This window comes from Anabrus simplex, chromosome 2 (assembly GCF_040414725.1).
Source record: "Anabrus simplex isolate iqAnaSimp1 chromosome 2, ASM4041472v1, whole genome shotgun sequence".
In the NCBI taxonomy this organism is placed as follows: Eukaryota; Metazoa; Arthropoda; class Insecta; order Orthoptera; family Tettigoniidae; genus Anabrus; species Anabrus simplex.
This window is the reverse complement of record NC_090266.1, coordinates 732,325,919-732,350,439: the sequence shown is the minus strand read 5'-3', so window position 1 is coordinate 732,350,439 and position 24,521 is coordinate 732,325,919. Positions and strand designations below refer to the sequence as shown.

The 24,521-nt window shown below is 38.0% G+C and overlaps 1 protein-coding gene across 1 annotated transcript in view; it reads right to left on the bottom strand.

Annotated features, from left to right (window-relative positions):
- LOC136863073 (F-actin-capping protein subunit alpha) overlaps positions 1-23,930 on the bottom strand; it is a 44,514-nt gene extending 20,584 nt beyond the window's left edge. Inside the window, exon 1 of the mRNA XM_067139405.2 lies at positions 23,601-23,930. Within this exon, the coding sequence (XP_066995506.2) occupies positions 23,601-23,930 (330 nt within the window). The remainder of the gene's footprint in view (positions 1-23,600) is intronic.
- Positions 23,931-24,521: the final 591 nt, after the last annotated feature.

Below are 24,521 nucleotides of genomic sequence, written 5' to 3'. Positions count from 1 at the left end.
GCAGATAAATGCTTAAAAGGTATTAATTTCTTTTCACGTTTATACAGAATAATGGGCAGACAAAGCAAGAGAGAATAGCACAGTACGGTAAAAGGATGTAACAAAATTTAATCTCCGAGCTGAAGTTCACATGGCCGTTGAATTACTGATATGCTCTCCATCCGGGTTGGACTGTGTTGTCATTCTACGTACAATCAACTGCACAAAATTTGGTCGCTAGCTAAAATCGAAGAATCTGCCACACTAGAGACCCACCAATAAGGGTAACCCAGTACAGTACTGGCCATAAAATGTAAGCATACATAGTACCTGGCTTGTAAACAACACAGAGAACCCAATTTCTAGATCGACACACAATATATATACAATAAATAGCGCAAGAAATTGTTTCTAGAAGGTAAAGGAGCAGCTATATTTCCAAAAAACCTGTTAAGACATACCTCATTGCTAAGCAGATGTTATGCGACCTGTTCTGACAGTAGGATGTAGTAGCTTAGTTGGTAGAGGCGCTGTATATGGGTGATAAGGTATAAATTGTAGTGGTTCAAATCGACCTAGTGCTTGCTACCTTTTTTTTTTTTCTTTCACTAACTAGAACAACTTGTAAGCACAGTATTTTCTGAAATAACCTAACAATAATAACAGTGAACAGTTATTGCTATTCCTTTAGTTTTATTCATTTCTTTGTAAAGCAATATGTACAATAGTACTTGGTCCATTAATAGCTTAGGTTAAGATGTTAAGTGTAGAGAGAAGACACTTTATTTTTGTTATTACACACTACCATTTAATTTAGACATAATTTTATTGTTTACTGCAAAAACATGTTTAGTTCATCGCTACATTAAGTGTAACATAAATGGCCTCATCCTCGATTCCTATAACTGAAGATAATGATGGCTGTTGTATTTCAATAGAAGTATCTCGATTTATCCATGGGATGGCGTGAATCAATAGCTCAGCCTATAAAACGGTTGGATACTATCAGACAACATAGTTGACAGTTGAGGTTTGAATCAAAGTCACTAAATTTTTTGTTTGTTCAATGTTATTATGTTTGGCATTACTAGCCATTGCACGATGCCATGGGGAGGTGAGGTGGCTAACTGACCCCTAATGAAAAAAAGAATATCTCATCATAGTGAGTTAACGAGTGCTGATGATATTTTTACAGCAGCCAGAACATATATTTTCGTGTGGAATCTGAACCACCCAGTAAGCTCATCTAGTAACTTGTATAAGGACTTTTGTTCTGATTACCGCTTGAAGTCTACAAGGAACGGAAACCACTGGACGAGAAATACACTGTTCACTCTCAGCAACCTCCTCCCAAGTAAAAGGGCTAGATCTCAATGATCATCTTGGAATCTAGGGGCAGAGTCTGGCCAGTTCTCCCTCATGATGCGTTTTTTCTCAGCCCATTTTTTTTTGATCCGGAGCTCAAGGCTAGTCTACAAGATTTCATTTCCTCATGTTTGGGGTACCATCTATGGACTGTCACTGTCACTGATATGTGAATGGGAGATTGGTCCCGATACAGTTGCCGCACTGATGGGACCACAATATCACTCATAATATGAATGTATTGGGCTGCATCTAGCCAACCTTCCATGCTGTAAAGCATTCCAAGCTCACGGGACGACGTCCAAACCCCCCCCCCCCAATACTGGAAAGTCACACAACCACTACGGGAGGACTCTCTAACATACTGGGGCTAGTACTGAACAACCAATGTTTTATATACTTGAACCGGACCATCGTTTGCCAAAGAAAACGAAGATTCGTCCGAGAAAGCAACATTTTTCAAACAGTATCCATGGACCCAGGAAGCCCAGTATTGTGTTTTAATGTAATGTACAGGAGATGCATCAATGTAGTAACAATATCACTACTGATGACTACTCGTACATATTTTCACTAATCACACATACAATATAACAATACACTGAAATATATACAGAATAATTCTCAATTAATAATTGATCTGTCTAAAGGTATCGATATAAAACTCATTACGTTGCGTTCACAAGCAAACTTCAACACACTAACATCACAACTGCAACTCTCTCACTACCAACATATCATTGAACTACAACTGAACGATTCACTATCAAACTCGTTCAGAATACACAATAAATTACAAATGATTGATCAAGCGGTATCAATATTAAACTTGCACAACTAAAATCCATTGCACTCACAATACCAACATAACAACTGTACAATGACAACTCACTATACAACATCAACTGAACTGAATTGAACTCAATACTCTTTATATACATCATGGTGATGACTCTGGCTAATTCTGGTTGCTCACAACTTAGTATTAATACAAGATACCTGGAAGGTTCTACAATTAACATCCAGAAATTCTTGGTAAGTTCTTGTTCTAGATCTATCTTGAAACAAGTTTATCACTATGGCATATTACCTAAGGATGTCTAGGAGGACCTAGAATTACTATACGTATGTCCTGGGTACATCAAGGTTCCAGAGTTCATTCGAGTTAACACACATACAGGTGGAAGTTTGCTGAGTAACTTGGAACACATGAAAGATTATTTACGAGCAATAAGCATAATGTAACCTTAATCCAGTGTTCTCGAGTCAACACACGCACAACTAGAAGTTTCCTGGACAGTTTGGAACATATGAAAGAGTATTTACACGTGATAAGCAAAACCTAACCTATAATAAATGAGCTATATACATGATGACATCTGAATACACAACTTAGCCTATAACATACGAAAAATTGTTTTCAGTTATACATCACTATTCTTGCATAAAACTGCACTGCATTCAGAAATAGATTCTGACGTGATGCGTTTACCAGCTCATTACCCTAGGCTGGTGTTCAAACATGCCACAATCCACTACCAACTTGTCTACTGGAATTTCCTGTTTTGCAATACTGCTGAGTCCATCTTGTGGCTGTTCTGACAGTAACCCCATAGTGCTCACCTGCCCCAGATGCCATCATTTGACCCTCCTTTACAAGTGCTATAATTTGCTCATGGACGGACTGTTGATGGTGAGGCATTGGGTGATATCAATAAAACTGAGCAAAATTTTAGGAGAAAACCCTTTATAGTAAAAAATGAGTCCACAGTGTTGAAATAGCAATATCTCTGTTTTGGATTAAAAAACAGGTTCATGACTGCAGAGAGTTTTCTCCGCTATGCAGCATTAATTTACTCCACTTGCAGCTTGCACTGATGTACAGACAGTACAGTTTACTCCCCCTCCAATGGAGCAACAGACCTGAAGGGCCATATGCCTACCAACCGACTGCTGTTCAGCATGAAAGCCTGCAGATTATGAGGTGTCGTGTGGTCAGCATGACAAATCCTCTCTGCCGTTATTCTTGGCTTCCTAGACTGGGGCCACCACCTCACCATCAGATTCCTCCTCAATTGTTATCATGTAGGCTGAGTAGACCTTGTACCAGCCCCCAGATCCAGGTAAAAATCCCTGACCTGGCTGGGAATCAAACCCAGAGCCTCCAGGTAAGACGCACACATGCTACCCCTACACCATGAGACCGTTCAGTGCAGTTTCGGGGTAACAAACAAAGTATAGGTTAAGATTGCCATTAAAGTTTCAAACGTCACATTGAGAAGTTCAGAAGAAGAATGTGAGTTGAATCGCAAGCTAGTTTCATGGACATTCCAAAAAACCATCTCATACATACATAATTATAGACCATTATGCCTTTCAGCGTTCACTCTGCAAGTCTCTGCGAATTTACTACCACACTCCTCCATTTGCAACTAGTGCTGTGGCCTCATTTAGAGCTATACCTTTTACCTTTAAATGGTTAGAAACTGCAAGCTCACTGTATTAGCTTTACTACACATTGATTCAATCTCACTTACTGTTTTACCATTTTGAGAGAACACACATCCTAAATACTTGAAATTGTTCACCTGTTCCAGCTTTGTATCACCAATGTGACATTCAATTCTCTTGGATTTCTTACCTACTGACATCAATTTACTCTTAGAAAGGCTAATTTTCATACCATACTCATTGCACCTATTTTCAAGTTCCAAGATATTAGACTGCAGGCTTTCGGCACAATCTGCCATCAAGACCAAGTTGTCAGCATAGGCCAGACTGCATACTACATTTCCACCTAACTGAATCCCTCCCTGCCACTTTATACCTTTCAGCAACATGTAAACATCATACATGTAAACTAAGAACAACAAAGGTGAAAGATTAGAGTCTTGTCTAACCCCTGTAAGCACCCTGAATCAAGAACTCATTCTACCATCAATTCTCACTGCAGCCCAATTGTCAACAAAAATGCCTTTGATTGATTTTAATGATCTACCCTTAATCTCGTAGTCCCCCAGTATGGCGAACATCTTTTCCCTCGGTACCCTGTCATATGCTTTCTCTAGATCTACGAAACATAAACATAACTATTTCACTCGTAGCATTTTTCAGTTACCTGGCGCATACTGAAAATCTGATCCTGACAGCCCCTCCGAAACCACACTGGTTTTCATCCAACTTCCTCTCAACGACTGATCGCACCCTCCCTTCCAAGATGCCAGTGAATACTTTGCCTAGTCTACTAATCAATGAGATACCTCTATAGTTGTTGCTTTTTTTTTTTTTTTTTTTTGCTAGTTGCTTTACGTCGCACCAACACAGATAGGTCTTATAGTGACGATGGGACAGGGAAGGGATAGGAGTGGGAAGGAAGTGGCCGTGGCCTTAATTACGGTACAGCCCCAGCATTTGCCTGGTGTGAAAATGGGAAACCACGGAAAACCATCTTCAAGGCTACCGACAGTGGGGTTGGAACCTACTATCTTCCGAATACTGGATACTGGCCGCACTAAAGCGAATGCAGCTATCGAGATCGGTATGTAGTTGTTGCAATCCTTCCTGTTACCTTGCTTAAAGATAAGTGCAATTACTGCTTTTGTCCTATCTGGAGGTACCTTACCAATACTCCATGCTAATCTTATTACTCTATGAAGCTATTTCATCCCTGCCTTCTCACTATACTTCACCATTTCAGGTCTAATTTCATCTATTCTTGATGCTTTATGACAATGAAGTTTATTTACCACCTTTTACACTTCCTCAAGCATAATTTCACATCATCATTTTCCTCCTCCCCAAGAGTTCGGTTGTTCATGTCACCAAGATACTTTATTACTGACCAGAAAGGTTTCCCTGCTGCTTGACCTAGCCTTTCCAGGTTATTGTCAAAATCTTTCCATGACATTTTTTCGGATTTACAACTATTTGTTCGCTCTGTTTCTTTCAACTATGTACAATTCCCTGCCTGCATCAGCCCTTGTTTGGAGTCATTTCTGATACGCCTTCTTTTTAAGTTTACAAGCCGCCATCTTTACACACAGTTCTTCCTGGCATTCCTTTGCTGTTTCTACTACAGCATCCCCATATGCCACCCATTTCCTTTCTATATCCTGAACCTGCTTACTGTCCAGTGTTCGGAACTTCTCACTAATCGTATCCATATAATTTCCTCGTCCTGGAGATTTTCTACCCTTATTCGTTTACAGACAGATTTACTTTCTCTATCCTAGGCCTACAGATACTTAGTTCACTACGGATAAGATAGTGGTCTGTATCATCAAAAAATCCCCGGAAAACCCATACATTCCTAACGGATTTCCTGAATTCAAAACTTTTGCTAGTTGCTTTACGTCGCACTGAAACCAATAAGTCTGATGGTGAGGATGGGACAGGGAAGGGCTAGGAGTGGGAAGGAAGCGGCCGTGGCCTTAATTAAGGTACAGCCCCAGCATTTGTCTGGTGTGAAAATGGGAAACCACGGAAAAACATCTTCAGGGCTGCCGACAGTGTGGTTCGAACCTACTATCTCCCGAATACTGGATACTGGCCGCACTTGAGCGACTAATTCGAAATCGGTTAAGATATAGTCTATTATGTATCTGGTACCCTTACCCTCCTATGTGTAGCGGTGAATAGCCTTATGCTTGAAGAATGTATTTGTAACTGCTAAACATAGTAGCACATAAGCCGGGCTGAGTGGCTCAGACGGTTGAGGCGCTGGCCTTCTGACCCCAACTTGGCAGGTTCGATCCTGGCTCAGTCCGGTGGTATTTGAAGGTGCTCAAATACGTCAGCCTCATGTCGGTAGATTTACTGGCACGTAAAATAACTCCTGTGGGACTAAATTCAGGCAACCTTGGCATCTCCGAAGACCGAAAAAGTAGTTAGTGGGATGTAAAGCAAATAGCATTATTATTATTATTATTATTATTTATTATTACTAGCACATAAGTCCAGCAAACGCTTCCCATTCCTATTAGCTTCCAAATCTTCCCCACATTTACCAATCACCCTTTTGTATCCTTCAATTCTATTTCCAACTCTCGCATTGAAATAGCCCAGTAGCAATATCATATCCTTGCTATTGACCCTGACTATGATGTCACTCAATGCTTCATAAAACTTGTCAACTTCATCCTCATCTCCACCATCACATGGTGAATACACTGAGACAGTTCTCATCCTAATTCCTTCAACTGCCATATCTACCCACATCATTCGCTCATTTACGTGCCTAACAGAAACTATGTTGTGTACAATAGTATTCCTGATGAACAGTCCTACCCCACACTCTGCCCTTCCCTTTTTAACACCCGTCAAGTACGCTTTATAATCTCCTATCTCTTTCTCATTATCTCCCCTTACCCAAATATCATTTACTCCTAGCATAGCCAGTCCTACTTTCTTTTTCTCCATAAGCCCCATTAATATTGATAGCTCCCCATTGAATTCCAATTTGTTTGCCAAGTTGTTTTGAAGGAGTCTCTTGCCTGTCAAGTGAGAGTGGGACTCTGTTACTCTCATAAATCCGAGGCTTGCTTAAAATGTTCTGAGCTTGGTTAATTTCGTGAAGCAGGATGCTACCCTACTTCCACATAGCCCAAGTGAGGATCTCTTCTCTCAACGGGTTAGGGACCACGGTGGATTGTACAGTCCTAGCTGCCTGAGCACAACGAGGTCCATGACTCAGAATATGTTGCGATGCCCACTCCCATTCTGTAGCAACTGGTAACCCCACTCTCAGAACCACTTACTACGTCACTCAGCCGCTGCCCATGGTTCACGAACTAGGACGTGACTACAGTAACCCAGTCACGACAGAATTCTACTGCCATTCAAATTATGTTGTCCAAAGTTGCTATTGAAGTTAGGTTGTTTTATAAAACTTCCTTGTAGAAAAACATTTTTTGTTTACCCCTGTGGCTGCAGAATCACAAGGCTGTCAGGAAAGTTTATACATGAACAGGCTACGTATGACTGGCCATAAGAAAAATGATCATTCCTTAAATCCTCACCAGCACCTTTCAAAGAATGCCTCTGAGCATTGTTTATCGTCACTGTGATGCATAGTTTAACGGGTAATTGCAGTCATTTGAATAGAAGTGTTAGTTGGACTGCATCGTAGCAAACACTTGAAACTTTTTTTTTTGCTAGCTGTTTTACGTCGCACTGACACAGATAGGTCCTATGGCGACGATGGGACAGGAAGGGGCTAGGAGTGGGAAGGAAGCGGCCGTGGCCACAATTAAGGTACACCCCCAGCATTTGCCTGGTGTGAAAATGGGAAACCACGGAAAACCATCTTCAGGGCTGCCGACAGTGGGGTTCAAACCTACTATCTCCCGAATACTGGATACTGGCCGCAACACTTGAAACTGTTGCCAATTGTTACAAATGTGCTGTACAACAAAAACCCACACCTGAGGCGCCAGCAAGTCAGTGCAATACATTAAGTAATAATGGAATAGAAAAAAACAGGACCCATCTCCCTTCAAAGATACAACATGGTCAGGTACCATTATGCTGCCACCAGCAATGAGCTCATGTCTAACAAATCCTATTATGGAAAAGGAAATAGAGTCAGCTATGAGAAACAGGAACTATAATATACAGGAGTTGTAGGTAAACAGAATGGAAAATCTGTTAAGACAACTATAACGTTGTGGCGAAAATGAGTCTGAAAAGGTGGAGAGTGTTAAAAAGAAAAGAAAGAAGATAAGATGTGTATGATGAATAAAATTTACTTCAATGAGCTGTATAAAGCTGTATGATAGAACTCAGAAGCACGTCTTATCGTACTGCTGTAAATGAGACAGCTGCATGCAGAAGCTTCTCTGTGCTTTTCAAGGCATAGAGGATAGATACAGAAAAGAAAAGGAAAATAGAGTCAGCAATTAGTTATAGGAACTACAGTTTACAGAAACACGAACTACAGTATACAGGAGCTCTAGGAAAGCCTGATAGATCAACTAGAGCATTATGACCAAAATGGGTGTGAAAAGGAGGAAAGTATTAAGATAAAAGCTACATATAAAAGAAAATAAGGAAAGATTATGTGCATGATGAATAAAAGCTAATTCAACGAACAGTATAAAGGTATCTGATAGAACACACAAGCACATCTGATTGTTCTGCTGTAATGATAATAATAACGTTATTTGCTTTACGTCCCACTAACTACTTTTACGGTCTTCGGAGACGCCGAGGTGCCGGAATTCAGTCCCGCAGGAGTTCTTTTACGTGCCAGTAAATCTACCGACACGAGGCTGTCGTATTTGAGCACCTTCAAATACCACCGGACTGAGCCAGGATCGAACCTGCCAAGTTGGGGTTAGAAGGCCAGCGCCTTAACCGTCTGAGCCACTCAGCCCAGCAACTGCTGTAATGAGACAACTGACAGTAAGCAACATGAAATTTTCTTACAGAATATCATCATCTTCCAGCAAACTTTCTGCATGTCTTAAGCAAACTGCCCGAGCAGAAGTTGTAATGCTTCCGATCGCCTCGTTTCTTAATTCTGTCAACATCTGCTGTCCTCACTTAAATCGTAGAGTGCTGGCAGCATTGTGCCAATATCCTGCACATGGTTATGAGGGTGTTTAGGGGTTGTAGTAAAGATGTAATGAAGAGGGCATACAAGTCTCTGGTAAGACCCCAAATAGAGTATGGTTCCAGTGCATGGGTCCCTCAACAGGATTACTTGACGCAAGAAATGGAAAAAATCCAAAGAAAGGCAGCTCGATTTGTTCTGAGTGATTTCCGACAAAAGAGTACCCCCCACCCCCTTCTTTGGCACAACAGCCCCGAAGGGCCATGGCGTACCAAGCGACCGCTGCTCAGCCCGAATGCCTACAGATTACAAGGTGTTATGTGGTCAGCACACCGGATTCTCTCGGCAGTTATTCTTGGCTTTCAACACCAGGGCCACTATCCCACCGTCAGGTAGCTCCTCAACAGTAATCACGTAGGCTGAGTGGACCTCGAACTAGCCCTCAGATGCAGGTAAAAAACCCTGACCTGGCCGGGAATCGAACCTGGGGTCTTCGGTAAGAGGCAGGCGTGCTACGCCTACACCGCAGGGCCGGCTGACAAAAGAATAGCGTTACAAAAATGTTGCAAAATTTGGGCTGGGAAGACTTGGGAGAAAGAAGACGAGCTGCTCGACTAAGTGGTATGTTGATATAGATGTTGATTCTCGTAGGGAATCTGAAATATTTGTCCCGAATGAATAAATTTATAATACCAATCTAAATGGTCCATTACTGGACATTCCCTATGGGAATCAACGTCTATATCATCTGATGGCCAAGCAGGCATCAATTTTTGGTAGTGAGACAAAGTCTCTCATAGTGCATTGGCACTGTCAGCGGCTTCAAGTAGCCTACACAGTGGCCTCCATTGTATGCACTAGCCATGGGTATTGGTAGGTGTGCTAGGTACCAACTGACGAGCCCAACCTATCACACAGGGGCAAAACGCTGGCAACCAGGAATGAGTTAGCTGGAAAATTTATAATGTCCAATAACGGACCATTTATATTGGTATTATAAGTGGTATGTTACGAGCTGTTGGTGGAGAGATGGCGTGGAATGACATTAGTAGACGAGTAAGTTTGAGTGGTGTCTTTAAAAGTAGGTAAGATCACAATATGAAGATAAATTTGGAATTCAAGAGGGCAAATTGGGGCAAATATTTGTTTATAGGAAGGGGAGTTAGGGACTGGAATAACTTACCAAGGGAGATGTTCAATAAATTTCCAATTTCTTGAAATCATTCAAGAAAAGGGTAGGAAAACAACAGATGGTGAATCTGCCACCTGGGCAACTGCCCTAAATGCATATCAGTAGTGATCGACTGATTGATTGAAAACTGTTGGTTTTAGGGCCTTACCCATGATTTTCAGTGTTCCACTAGGATTTGTTCCTTGCATCCAAAGACTTAATATGAGCTTTGTCTCATTCTTGTACGACAAATTTGATTGTGGCAAAGGGCCTAAATCTAGGGCAGAAACTGAATTTTGAAATATACTTTCTTAGTGCATCTCTAAGGCAAAAGATGAACCTATGATCCTAATTTCAGATTTCTAGGTCTTTTGGATATCGAGATTTTGTGATCAGTGAGTGGCGTTTGGCTCTTATATATAGGGGACAGTGTTGTAACTTGGAACAGTTTTGACAATACAATTTTTTAAAATTTGAATTTCGTGAATCCTACATATTATTCCCCGTTAATACGATATAGGTCTTTCCACTTATTTTAATGCAGTTTGCACTGTGCTCAGTGTTAGAGTTTAGTTTAAAAAAACAAGTGTTGTACCTTAGAACAAGTTTTAAAATTATGACAAAATTACTGAATATTACAAAAGTATTATTTTTTTACAACAAATGACACGGTTATTCATCTGTACATATATACATAATATTAAACATGTTGTCACTGGACAAAGTATTATTCTCTCATTACAGTCACTAAAAATGGACTCTTAACAATTTGATGAGAATGACTATTAATAAGAAAATAAAAAGAATCAGGTTAAACTACTTCTGTTATCAGTTTCCCTTCATAATATTGCAACAGCACAATCAAACACAATTTGTTTCAGTGAACATTGTACCTGGAAGTTATGAAATCTATTTCAAAGTGCATCTGTTTCTTTTGTCGCTGACATTTGGCTGAGGCAATTTCATTATCACGTCTTCCTCGGGAACATCATATAGTGTATCCTTGTCAAAGATAAGGTTCTTAGTGTTACCCTGTCTCTTTTAAAAACTGAATTTTATACTCAGAAGAAAATTTCCCATATTAATGTATTTTCCCAACATAATGAACGAGTCTTTCCTGTTTGACATTGAATCAGAACAAATTCTCCTGGAAGACATGGGTGATCAAATTGTAGGCCAAATGCAAAGTCATCCTCTTGCTGCTCTTCCATCAGATCAGCTGTATAATCTGCTTCACTACCACTAGACACAAAATCATGTTCCTCTTCTGAATGGCTTTCTCCCTGGAAAAACATTCCTTGCACACCTTTTCTTTGCAGTCAAAGTTCTAGATACATTATTTTCTTCCATAGTAGACAAGTTAGGTTGGAGATCATATTTGTCAGGAGTAGCTGTCAGAATTGTTGACTTCCCTTTCCTCATTCCCCTAGTGCTCCCTGGTTTCCCCTCTCCGGCTTTGGAGAAGGGACTGATAATGTCAGGTGATACGAGAGAACATCTGTTTTGATCAAGAGAAGTATCTGCGTATGTGTGACTACCAATTATCCGCGGCTTCGCTTGCGTGGATTTCGTAATGTGATCAAAGTAATCGTTCCTCGGCATTGTTCTAAGACATTATCTGAAAATTCCTAAAGTATAAAAACTCACCCAAAAATTGAGTTTCATTTACCCCAGTAATTCTTTGTAAACCATGTTTGTGGTATTACCTTTTGGGGCTACGGCGACCATGCGACATAGAACTGTACATGTGAGAAACAGTCTTCTGTCAAGTTGAAAAAATAAATACATAAATACACCCCCTTAGCCCCACATCTGTAACATCTTCAGTTTTTGAGATATACATAAGTATCCCCATAAAAAGAATTCAACCCCTTGATCAGTCCTACCTCCACACCCACCCCCATTTAAGTGTATTTCCGAAAACAAAAATATGTTTCTTTATTTTTTAGGATATTCCAAATAACAATTGTCACATCTGTAACATTCAGTTTTTAAGGTATGAGTATCCACATAAAAAATAATTCAACTATTTTTCACTTCTTTTCAGCCCCCGTTAAGTGCCTTCTCCAAAAACAAAAAGGTACATGTTCCTGCCTTTTTAAAGGACTTTGCAAATACCAAGTTACCTGTCTCTAACATGTTAAGTTTTTGACATATGATGTAGGTATACCGGTACTCATTTTAAAAATTCAACAGCTTTTCCAATTATTTTCAGCCCCTAAACTGGATTTTCCAAAAACAACAAAATATGTGTTTCATTATTTTTAAAGGACATTCCAAATTCCAGTTTTCATGTCTGTACATCTGTAACACATTCAGTTTTTTAGATAAATGTAAACTCATAAAATTAATACAACTTCTTCTTCTTCTTCACTTCTTTCCACCCCTCTCCCGCCTTAAGTGGACTTTCCAAAAACAAATTAAATGTGTGTTTCTTTATTATGAAAGGAAATTCAAAGTACCAACATTCACGTCTGCAACAGCTTCAGTTTTTAAGGTAAAGTATCCTCATAAACATATTTCAACTCCTTATTTACTTATTTTCAACCCCACACCCCTTACGTAGATTTTCTGGAAAAAAAAAAAAAAAACCACGCGTTTCTTTATTTTAAAAGAGATTCGAAATACTAATTTTCACTTCTGTAACATCTTGAGTTTTTGAGAGAGAAATATCCTCATAAACGTAATTAAATTCCTCTTTCACACCCCCCCCCCCCTTTCCTACCCATTAAGCTGATTTCCCCTCCCCAAAAGTGCATGTTTCTTTATTTTTAAAGGAGATTCCAAATACCAATTTTCACATCTTTAAGTTTTGAGATGTATCCTCATGAAAAGAATCCAAATCCTTTTTCACCCCACCCCATTAAATTGATTTCCCCTCCTCCAAAAATGTGTGTTTCTTTATTTTTAAAGGAGATTCCAAATAGTAACTTTCACGTGTGTAACATCTTCAGTTTTTGAGATATAAGTATCCCCATACAAAGAATTCAACTAATTTTTCAATTAATTCACCCCCCCCCCCCAAGTGAATTTTCCAAAGACAAATTTTCATCTCTGTAACATCCTTAGTTTTTGAGATATAAGTATCCTCATGAAAAGAATTCAACTCCTTTTTCACTCCACCCCGCCCGTAAAGTTGGTTTCAACCCACCCCAAAAAACGCGAGTTTCTTTCTTTTTCAAGGAGAATCCGAATACCAATTTCCACGTCTGTAAACTTCACTTTTGAGATATAAGTTTCTCCGGAAAAAGAATTCAGTTTTTTAACTTCCTTTCACACTCCCCATTAAAGTGAATTTTCCAAAAATAAACAGTACCCATTTCTTTAAAAGAGCTTCCAAATACGAAGATCACGACTGTAACATCTTCAGTTTTTGAGATACTTGCATCCTTGTAAAAGGAATTCATCTCCTTTTTCTCTGCCCCCCCCCCCCCCCCCTCCAAGTTGATTCCCCCACCAAAAAAATTCGCGTTTCTTTATTTTTAAAGGAGATTCCAAATACCAGTTTTCACGTTTGTAACATCTTTAGATTTTTTGGTATACAATACAAATCATTCAACTAATTTTTCAATTCTTCAGCCCCTACCCCCGTGTTTTTTCCGAAAACAAAAGAATACGTGTTTCCTTATTTTTAAAGGAGATTCCAAATACCAATTTTCACCTCTGCAACATGTCAAGTTTTTGAGATATTATGGTGATATGCTAATTTTAGAAATTCACCCCATTTTTCAGTTCCCCGTAAGTGGATTTTCCGAAAAAAATATTTATGTTTCTTTACTTTTACAGGAAATTCCAATGACCAGTTTTCAAATTTGTAATAGGTTACCTGTTTGAGACGATTTGCAGATATAGTCTCTTTAAAAATTCACCCCGCTTGTCACTCCTGTTCACCCCCTTTCATCGGATTATCCAAAAACACAAAAATACATGTTCCTTTATTTTCAAAGGAGATTCCAAATCCAATTTTCATGTCTGTAACATATTCAGTTTTCGAGATATAAGTTTTCTCATAAAAGGTATTCAACCACTTTTCCCCCATTTTCACCCCCCTTAATGGGATTTTCCGAAAACAAAAGAGTACATGTTTCTTTATTTTTAAAGGAGATTCCAAATACCAATTTTTACGTCTGTAAACTTTTAAGTTTTTGAGATATAGATACGCTCCTTTTAAATTTCACCCCCGTTTTCACCCCCCATTAATTATTGGATTTTCCAAAAACAAAAAATACATATTTCTTTATTTTTAAAGGAGATTCCAAATACGAATTTTCAGGTCTGTAATATCTTCAGTTTCTGAGATATACGTATCCTCATTAAAGGCATTCAAACCTTTTTTCACCCCACCTATTGGGATTTTCCAAAAACAAAAAAAAAAAGTTTCTTTATTTTTAAAGGAGATTCTAAATAAAAAAAATACATCTGTAAACTTTTAAAGTTTTGAGATATAGATACACTTATTTTAAAAATTCACCCCGCTTTCAACCCCCTTAGCGATGGATTATCCAAAAATCCTCCCTTAGCGAGCACCTACATTGTGATATGAATATATCCCCAAAATGTCATTCTTTTATGTCCAGTAGTTTTGGCTCGGCGATGATGAATCAGTCAGTCAGTCAGTCAGTCAGGACAAGTTATTTTATACATATAGATGTACCCCTGATGATTCTGTTTCTTCCTCCAGAGTAGTTCCTCCATTTGCATTCTCGTTTTGAGGTTCTGGGTGATCAGAAGCATAAGATGACAAAAATGCTTCATCAGTAAATGTCTGAACTGATAGGACAGATTACAGTCACCTCAAAACCCCAGCAAATATTTCTGATTGTGAATGCCATAGGGAGAGCCCTGCCCACTATTTCAGGCACTTCATAAATCGACAATGGCTTACCTGGGTTCATTGTCATCCACTCTTTTACAGCTTTAATATAACAAATTAAATCTTAAATGGCCCAAATAGTGTTCAATGAAGTGGCTGTAAACGATGTGAATTGTCAAAGCTACCATATTTACGAGTAGATTACACTCACTGTAACAACACTATAATCAAAGCTACACTTCCCCGTAGGGTGGCGTGTTGCTTAGTTTCGATAATATTATGAGATTTAATTTCCACCGAAAGTGATACTCTTATCTGTGAGCAAGTCATGCTCATGCTTAGCTATATTTGAGTAGTGTGTAGGAAGACAAAAAGCTGACTGGCGTTCGGTGCGTGCACCGACGAATTTCATTGGTTGCGACAGCAAAGAGTTGCATGAAAGATATTTCTATCTCCATTTTCAAACCAATATTGAAACTTTAAACGATGTCTAGTTAAACATCGGCTGAACATTGTTTATGCAGTGGAAGATCGAGTAAGGCTTAAAACTAGTCATCGTTTCTGCAATCGGCCCAATGAATAGCCCATACTATGTAGACTACTTCAGATTATTGGGTCTAGATCTATTAATACTGAGTTAGATTCAGGTCAATACAGAATAAGAACAAAATAATGTTTCAAAATAGCATCTAAATGAACATAGTGTAACTTGTAATGTACCTTCGAACACCTACTACAATAGGTGTGTGTTTTCCAAGGTACATGATGCTGCCATTTCAGGAAAAAAAAACATGCATTTCTTTTTATAGGTTAGGTAGAACAAAAATGTAACCTGTGTAGAAGTTGCCCCATTTATATAGTAACTTAGTGTAAATACTGAAGGAATATCTTTTACATGTGAGAACTACTAATATGCCAATTTGAAATCACTTGAAAAATGCTTTACACTTTAACTTGGAACTGAAATCACAATGGATGCCATCAGACAAACTGTGATGCCCAGAGCAGCAAAGTAATTACCTCAACCTAATTAATCCAGAGAATGTTCACTAAGCTCAATGATAACGCAATTGTTCCAAGGTACAACACTCTCTCCTACAGCATATCTCGAAATCAAGTGCTAATAAAAATATTCCAATGTCATATTTGTATTCTCTGACACCTATTTACTTGGCACTGACTATTTTGTAAAGGAAAGAGACAACTCCTTTTTTGTTGACCCAAGTTATCTGCCTTAACCCTCTCCTGAATCCATAATCCTTGAGTATGACCAACATCTTTTCTCATCGTGCCATATGCCTTGGCTAGATCTGCAAAAACTACTTGATGCAAACTAAAAATCTGGTCCTGACAGCCCCTCTGTCATCAAAAAGTGCACTAGTTTTCATCCAACTTACTCTCCATAACTGTTTGCAACCTCTTTTTCTTTAATGTCTATGAACATCTTGCCTGGTATACTGATCAAAGAATACTTCTATAATAGTAGCAATCCTTGTTGCTTCCTGAACTATAGACAGGTGCAGTCATGTGTTCACCCTATCGGAAGCCACCTTACTCAAATTCCATGCCAATCCTGTAATTTTATTCCTGACTCCTCAATATATTTGACAAGTTCAGGTTTTATTGTCTTATTTCATCTATACCTGCAGCTTTAAGACATCATAATTTATTTATCATCCTTTCCATTACCTTCAGTGTAATTTTGTTGTTGTCATAATTCTCCTCCTAACAAACTCTGTTGTTCGTTACTTCAGCAGAAGATTTCCTTCAACATTGAGAAGATTTTCAAAATATTCCTTCTAGTGATTCCCAAAGATCTACAATGAGCTCACTAGATTTACCCAAAATGCTATTCATTTCCCCCTTCCCTCACTTTCTAAGATTCATTATAACCCAGAAAGATTTTCCAGCTGTTTGACCTGGGCTTCCCAGGTTATTTCCATAGTTTTCTCATAAATATATTTACCAATTCACGTATCAGGTTGAGTTTATAAATATCATATGTCCATAATTTTTCAAACAATGAACACACAAAATTATTACTGTGATTTTCCTTCGTCACTGCTCCCATGAAATTTACGAGTAACATTTAAACTTGACTGAAATACACATAAAACAGAATTTAGCACTATAGGGAAAGTAGTTAGGAAAACCAGTGCAGGTTTCCTGATCAGTTTCTCACCAAAGATTCAAGTTAAAATGAGGACTATATTTTTATTGTATTTCTACAATTACACAGTAGGCTACTATGTATTATCACAAAGACAACAATCCCACTGTCAGATGAGAAAGATTTCAGCAACTCAACATTTATTCTCTTGATCATATTATTACTGAAGGAAATAGCCTTGGTCCAGAATAAATATCCAAGGAAAACATAAATGACATCAATAAATTTACAGCCTCTCTGCATTTCAAATGTAGGAAGAACGGGCCCAATAATCCATACGTTTCTTCCTTCTACAGAGTTATGGCCTCCTTTACAATGCACAGAAATGGCAAATTATAATTATTCATCCTATGAGTGTCCCACTATCCACTAACAAAGTTTTGGTTTTAGTTAACAGTCAACTTTCTTGACATGGACCCTGGGATCTATGGAACTCCACAATATCAAAACAAAAGGGGCATTGTATCATCAGAATATAGCACTGTAGTAAATGTAGTTAGGAAAACTAACATTTGTTTTCTGATCAATTTCTCACCAAGGTCATATGTTAAAATGAGAACCATATTTTCCACATTTACACAGTACTATGTATTATCACAAAGATAACAATCCCACTGTCTGCAGAGAAAACTTAAGAAAGAATATTTCAATTCAACCTATATTTGAATTTAAGCCTTTTAAGTTGAAATTATCAAGAGTTGTCTTGGATTCAATTAGCAGGGTTGAAGAGAAAAGACAAAATTAACGAAATCAATCAATCAATCAATACTGATCTGCATTTAGGGCAGTCGCCCAGGTGGCAGATTCCCTATCTGTTGCTTTCCTAGCCTTTTCCGAAATGATTTCAAAGAAATTGGAAATTTATTGAACATCTCCCTTGGTAAGTTATTCCAATCCCTAACTCCCCTTCCTATAAATGAATATTTGCCCCAGTTTGTCCTCTTGAATTCCAACTTTATCTTCATATTGTGATCTTTCCTACTTTTATAGACGCCATTCAAACCTATTCGTCTACTAATGTCATTCCACGCCATCTCTCCGATGACAGCTCGGAACATACCACTTAGTTGAGCAGCTCTTCTTCTTTCTCTCAATTCTTCCCAACCCAAACATTGCAACATTTTTGTAACGCTACTCTTTTGTCGGAAATCACCCAGAACAAATCGAGCTGCTTTTCTTTGGATTTTTTCCAGTTCTTGAATCAGGTAATCCTGGTGAGGGTCCCATACACTGGAACCATTCACAGGTCTTTCCTAATAATTCTATTATTAATATTAAATTATAATTTAATGGTCTTCAAAGAGACATGTATAAGAAAGCTTTCCTACTGCAGTGCATTTCGTAACCTCATTATTACGAACTGTTCACAGAGACTGACAATTTGACAGGTGACAAAGATACAACCTATATAAAAAATTCAACTAGTTATTGCACAACAAACAGTGCGTAAATCTTCATAAAAAATATAACCATATACACTTCTTCATTAAAATTTTTGAAATGGTAGGGAAAGATTTCATATATACTAAACATCTGACCAAATATCTTAATATGGAAGAAAGGAAATATGTACTCATTTCTCTACAAGTAATACATATTTGTAAAATTATCACTAGGTATATAATAACCCATATGTGAAAACAGCTGTCCTCAAGCTAAAGTAAATTTATTTATTAAGCAATATTAAGGAGGGAGTTAAACACACAGCATGATTATCACCTATGTGAAAATTTGTTTCGTGGCTCATAACATAAACTCTTTTTCTTCCTTTTACAGTGTTGCTCATATTAGTAAAAAATAAACAAAATTAAAGAAGAAATATATTTCTAAGATATAAACTGAAATGTTCTCAAACCTGAAGGGAAAAAAACAACACAAAAAACCTTTGCCATTCTCACTAGATGCACTGAAAATATTTAAAATTTACGGCATGGCTGGACTCCATATAGGATTGACTGATTTCGTTGTACACTCCATATAAGAGCAACTGCCACCCATGTGACAGATATAGAATGGTCAAGGTTTCATAATACAATGCCCGGCTCACTTTGAAGACCAAGTGCGAAGTACAGTATCTCGCGGTTTTCAAAAAACTGAATCACAAAAGTGAGAAGCTGAGCAAACATTTTATTGCATGAATTCCTGCCCTTCTACAGCTTTCCATTCTACTAGTAAAGTTGCTGGTGCTCAGTGGATTTAGTTTGGTTTTACACCCAGATTCTCTCACTGGGTGAGTTACATTTCCTTCAGGCATGTAACTGCAGTAAACTATAGCTTTGTGCAACTGTGATCATTAGCCACAGTTCAATGTGGAATCTGACCCATGTGCCGTACAAGACTTTTCATTCTAAAAATCCCACATGCACAGCCTGGGATTCTGGTTACCGCATTAGTGAGAAGCTTAACTACTTCAACTAGGCCTCACTGCAAGCTTAGGCTTTTTGTTCTTGGCAGTCAGGCTACCAGGTTCTCAGAGCAAGACAGATGTGATATCAAGAAGTATGAAATGTTCATTTCACCATAGATAAGCTCCTCTCCCACCATTTGGCTGCTCTGTATTATACCCAATTCACATTTACATGAACTATCTGCCACTGTCCTACTGGATGCATGTGGGATATTCATGAGGTTTTAAAAGTAGTAAGGGTGGTATTTGTAGCAGCGAAGAGGCACAGGGCATAGGTGAGACTACAAATAAATGTCCCTCTAGATTCTGTACACTGGCATTTCTTTGCAGTAGACTACATTATCTCCGATTGTTCCTGAAAGACATGACCACAATTTAAACCATTCATCGTTGACTTCCAAGTCTATTCATAAATCTGGACTTACCCAGAATTACTGCAGTGATCAGTAAAAACATCCTAATGAATAATGTAATCAAGGTAATATTAGAAGAGAAAAACTAGGCCATTCTATCAGCTGTATGTTACCGTACTACTTTTGTTGCTGATGTTGGTGCATCGTTTGTTCTGTCAGTCTTATCCACTGTAACTCAATATGCAGATGTGTCTAGTTTAATATTTTTAAGATTAACAAGTTAGTAGACTTGTCGTGGATATGGAAAAAAATTCATTGCAATTAAAATGCCTTAAGTCACAATTATCAATCAAGTTCTGAACAGCAGACAACATATGACATTAAAATAAAACTATGAAAGAGCCCTTTCTAATACAGCTTTTGAGAATAAACTGAAAAGTTACACTGGCTAGAAAATAATTTCTAAGTTAGTTGAGGTATATGTCACACCCGTAACCAGTGATTAAATAATTAATATATTAATTACTGACTAACTGTTACTGATATCAAAACTGGTAAAACATTTCATACATGTACAGGGTGGGCAAAATAAAACTGGCCCAGAAAATATTTATAAGAATGTTGTGGAACTGATCCTTGTTAATGAACAGGAGAACTGCCCATCACAGGAAATGCTGGAAACCGTGATTCTGATGCACCAATCAGTTGCTGTCACATGTCTGCGCATGAGCATCTACCGCATGCTCTGTCCCGAGTACGTCGCTGTGTCATCGTGAGTGAGTGAGAGGAGCAGACATGTTTAGTGACCAGTAGATTAGACATGTTTAGTGACCAGTAGATTGCAAAACAAAATAGTGCTCACAATAAACAGCTCGTGTCCATTGTTGGGTGTTATCTGAAGCACAATTTGTGGAAAACCTCGGCGGAACTGTTTGCAATGCTAAACTTAGTGGCAAAATGGCATGAAACAGGCTCTGTAGCAAATAAAATCTGTAACTATCTGAAAAGATTTTGAACACCAGAAAACACTGCCTGAATGAAGGAAAGCCTGGAACGAAGTCCGACAAAATCTCAATGCCATTTATCTATGAAGTGGGAATTAAGAAATCATGTCAAAACATTTATCAAAGAGGACCTACATTTGTATCCTTACAAATTTACTGTTGTGGACGTGTTAAAAGCATCCAGACAAACTTTCGCGTGTTGAGTTCTGCCGGTGATTTCTGAGTGAAGTGGAGTTAGGACTTTTGGATCCTCAGTTTTTCATTTCTTCAGATGAGGTCATTTCTAGCATCTTCCCACCCAGTATAATAATAATAATAATAATAATAATAATAATAATAATAATAATAATAATAATAATCTCCTTAAAGTGAAAAGATTCACAGAAATCGGGAATTGAACTTGGCAGACACAGAAGTCATGTCCTTTCCCTGTCACACCTGTATCAATCAATCAATCACCTGCATTTGGAGCAGTCACCCAGTTGGCAGATTCTGTAACAATTGTTTATCTAGCTTTTTTTTTTTTTAACATTTTCAATGATCTTGGAAATTTATTGAACATTTACCTTGATAAATTTCCAATCCTTTACTCCTCGTCTTATAAATGAATATTTGCCCCAATTTTTCCTCTTGAATTCCCACTCTACCTTCACATTATGACCTTTCCTACTTTTAAGAGCTCCGCTGAAGTTTATTCGTCTACTAATGCCCTTCCACGCCATCTCTCAACTGACAGCTCGGAACATACCACTTAATACCAATATAAATGTCCAATAATGGACCCTTTATTAACTTGAGTTAGCTGGAAAATTTATAATGTCCAATAACGGACCATTTATATTGGTATTATATATTTAGGCCTACTCATTCGGGACAAATATTTCAGGTTCCCTATGGGAATCAACATCTATATTACATACCACTTAGTCGAGCACCTTGTCTTCTTACCCCCAAGTCTTCCCAGCCCAAGGTTTGCAACATTTTTGTAACACTACTCTTTTGTCGGGAATCGTTCAGAACAGATCAGGCTGCTTTCCTCTGGATCTGTTCCAGTTCTCATATCAAGCAGTCTGGATGTGGGTCCCATACACTGAAACCATACACTAATTGGGGTCTTGCCAGAGACTTATTACACCCTCTCCTTTACATCCTTACTACAATCCCCAAAATACCCTCATACTATGTGAAGAAATCTGTAACCTTTATTACCAACCTCATTAATATGATTACCCCAATGAAGATTATTCCTTACATTAATACCTAGGTACTTACAGTGATCCTTATGAGGTACTACTATTGCCCCATCAACACAGTAATTAAAACCGAGAGAACTTTTCCTATTGGTGAAACATCCAACCTGACTTTTACTCCATTTACTATCATACCATTGTCCGCTGTCCATCTCACAACATCGTCTAGGTCCCCCTACAGTCGATCACAATCCTACAGCTCATTTACTACTTTATACAGTAGCACTACATCATCATCTGCAAATAACATTTCTGTTCTTCCAGTTCTCATGTGTAAAATGTGTTAGTAAACAATTTAAGCAGTTAGATTATTGAGCAAGTATACCTGTATTGTTTCCAGGTTAGTGAAAATTAAAAGTTATAATTTCTTAACAATTATCAGAAATTTTACTGTTGTGATTTTCACCCCCATAATCATGTATTTGCCCTGTCATAAACATAGAGCATGGTAACAACTAGTCAGCATCAGTTTAACCCAAAAAATATTTAGGGGCTATTGGATCACTGGGTTAATCCTACATAAGATTCGATCACAGAGGAAAAAAATGTGGTGAAATTTGACAGATTTTAAGAAATACACTTTGGTATTTATGAAAAATGTAAAATTGTTGTTAAAAATAACTCCAAATGATGGAAAATATAAATATGGAATTTCGGATTTCTCTGTCTTGGCCTACTTTCATGTTCCTAGGTTTAAGCTAATCAAGTACCGGTATTCTTGATGCATACCCATGACTTCTAGTGTACGTCTACATTTTAAAAAATGGGTTAATATGGATTCACCTTTGATGGTTGAAATGAAGCTATCTTAAAATTTTCTAATTAGGCATACTTCTAGAACCGACCTACACTGACATCAACGTCTATGAATAATACCACTCGAATTAACTGAGTACAAAGAAAACAAATTCTTTGATCTGGAAAGCAAATATTCCCATCGTGCTACATTTAATGTGATTTTTTGGCTAGTACACATATTTTTTCTAGTTATATTTGATCAATGTGCGAGAAAATAGCTCCAAAATAATGCGATTTTAGTGTTGAATGATTGCAGAAAGTCAATATTTACTAACCTGTGACGGCAACTATCATAGTAACTTACAAAAACATCATCTTGTAGCTCTATCAAAATATTAAGTTTCATAATCTTTCACTCTTTCAGCAGTATACAGAACTGTGTTGGTATTTAAGGGGCAAACTACTTTACACTACAAAATAACCTAATCATTCATCCTATCATGAGAATATGTTGGCATATTACAGTGCATTTGGGTGATCTTGATTGAAAAGGTGACCAGATAACCTCACCTACATGAATACCTCTCTTACAACAGATTATTTTCTCTCCTAGACAATCGTGACTACGGTCTGTAGTTTGTTCTCAGGTGGAGGATATGATCAAGTTACGAATAAATGGACAGTTCACAAGAAAGGGGTTACTAGAGAACAGAGAACATTACTGAATTTCCTTACAATCACCACAGACGGATCACAAGCTCTTAAATCATTCTTCGAAAACTGAATCGCGTTACTAACCTGATAATCTGATGCCTCCTTTTTCAGGTCATCGTATCTAAAACTCTGTTTTGATCTGTCATCAAAGAATCTACCGCCCTCCAATTCATTGTGCTCAGTAATTAGGACTTTATTATCAGAGCCTTCTATTTTTACCGGCGTCAGCTGATCTTTATTGTATTGTTTAAATGCCGAAGATGCTTCTTCCTTCAGTAAACTATCGTCGTTTAGAAGGACTCGGACATCACTAAATACTTCATTGAATTCACCGGGAGGTGAGTGCAGGATAAAATTAGTAACAATGCGAACTTTCTGCTCGTGTGTTATAGGTTCATCACTGTCAGCGGCCATGTTTGTTGACATGCCTCGTAAGCTCGTACTATCAAGGAAGAGCAGCTGGAAAGAAAAAGAAGTCCCCCACTGCCGAAGAATAAATTACGAAAGTACTCTGGTACTGTTCTAAACAAGCTCAATACAATACCCAAAATGGCTTTTAATGAGATCTAGTGAAAGGCATTGTGATAATAAATATATTTTCGTACAGGCTCCTATTGCCTAATATTCCGTTTACATTTTGTAATCTAAAGAATTTTGCATTGATTAGGCTACTTCTACTACACGAAGTCGATTAGTAGTTTGTGCGCTTGTCAAAAGATGGCAGACAGAGGCATTAAAATTCCTCAGTGTTCGACTTGGCGGGTAATTGAATGTGAAGATTCCTTACAGAAATTGAATTTGGCAGAATATTTCTCGAATTTTATCCAGTTGTATGAAAGTAAAACTTTTCCTATAGGCCTACCTGTTGTTCTTGTTCAGCATATGTACATGTAGTCTTCGGTATGTTGTCAAAGAGAATTTAGTTATTCCAGGAAAGATGCGGACCGAGCAGATCGCTGTGGTGCCCCTCAGTATTCGGCTGTGGGCTGTCCTGAGAATAGTTTT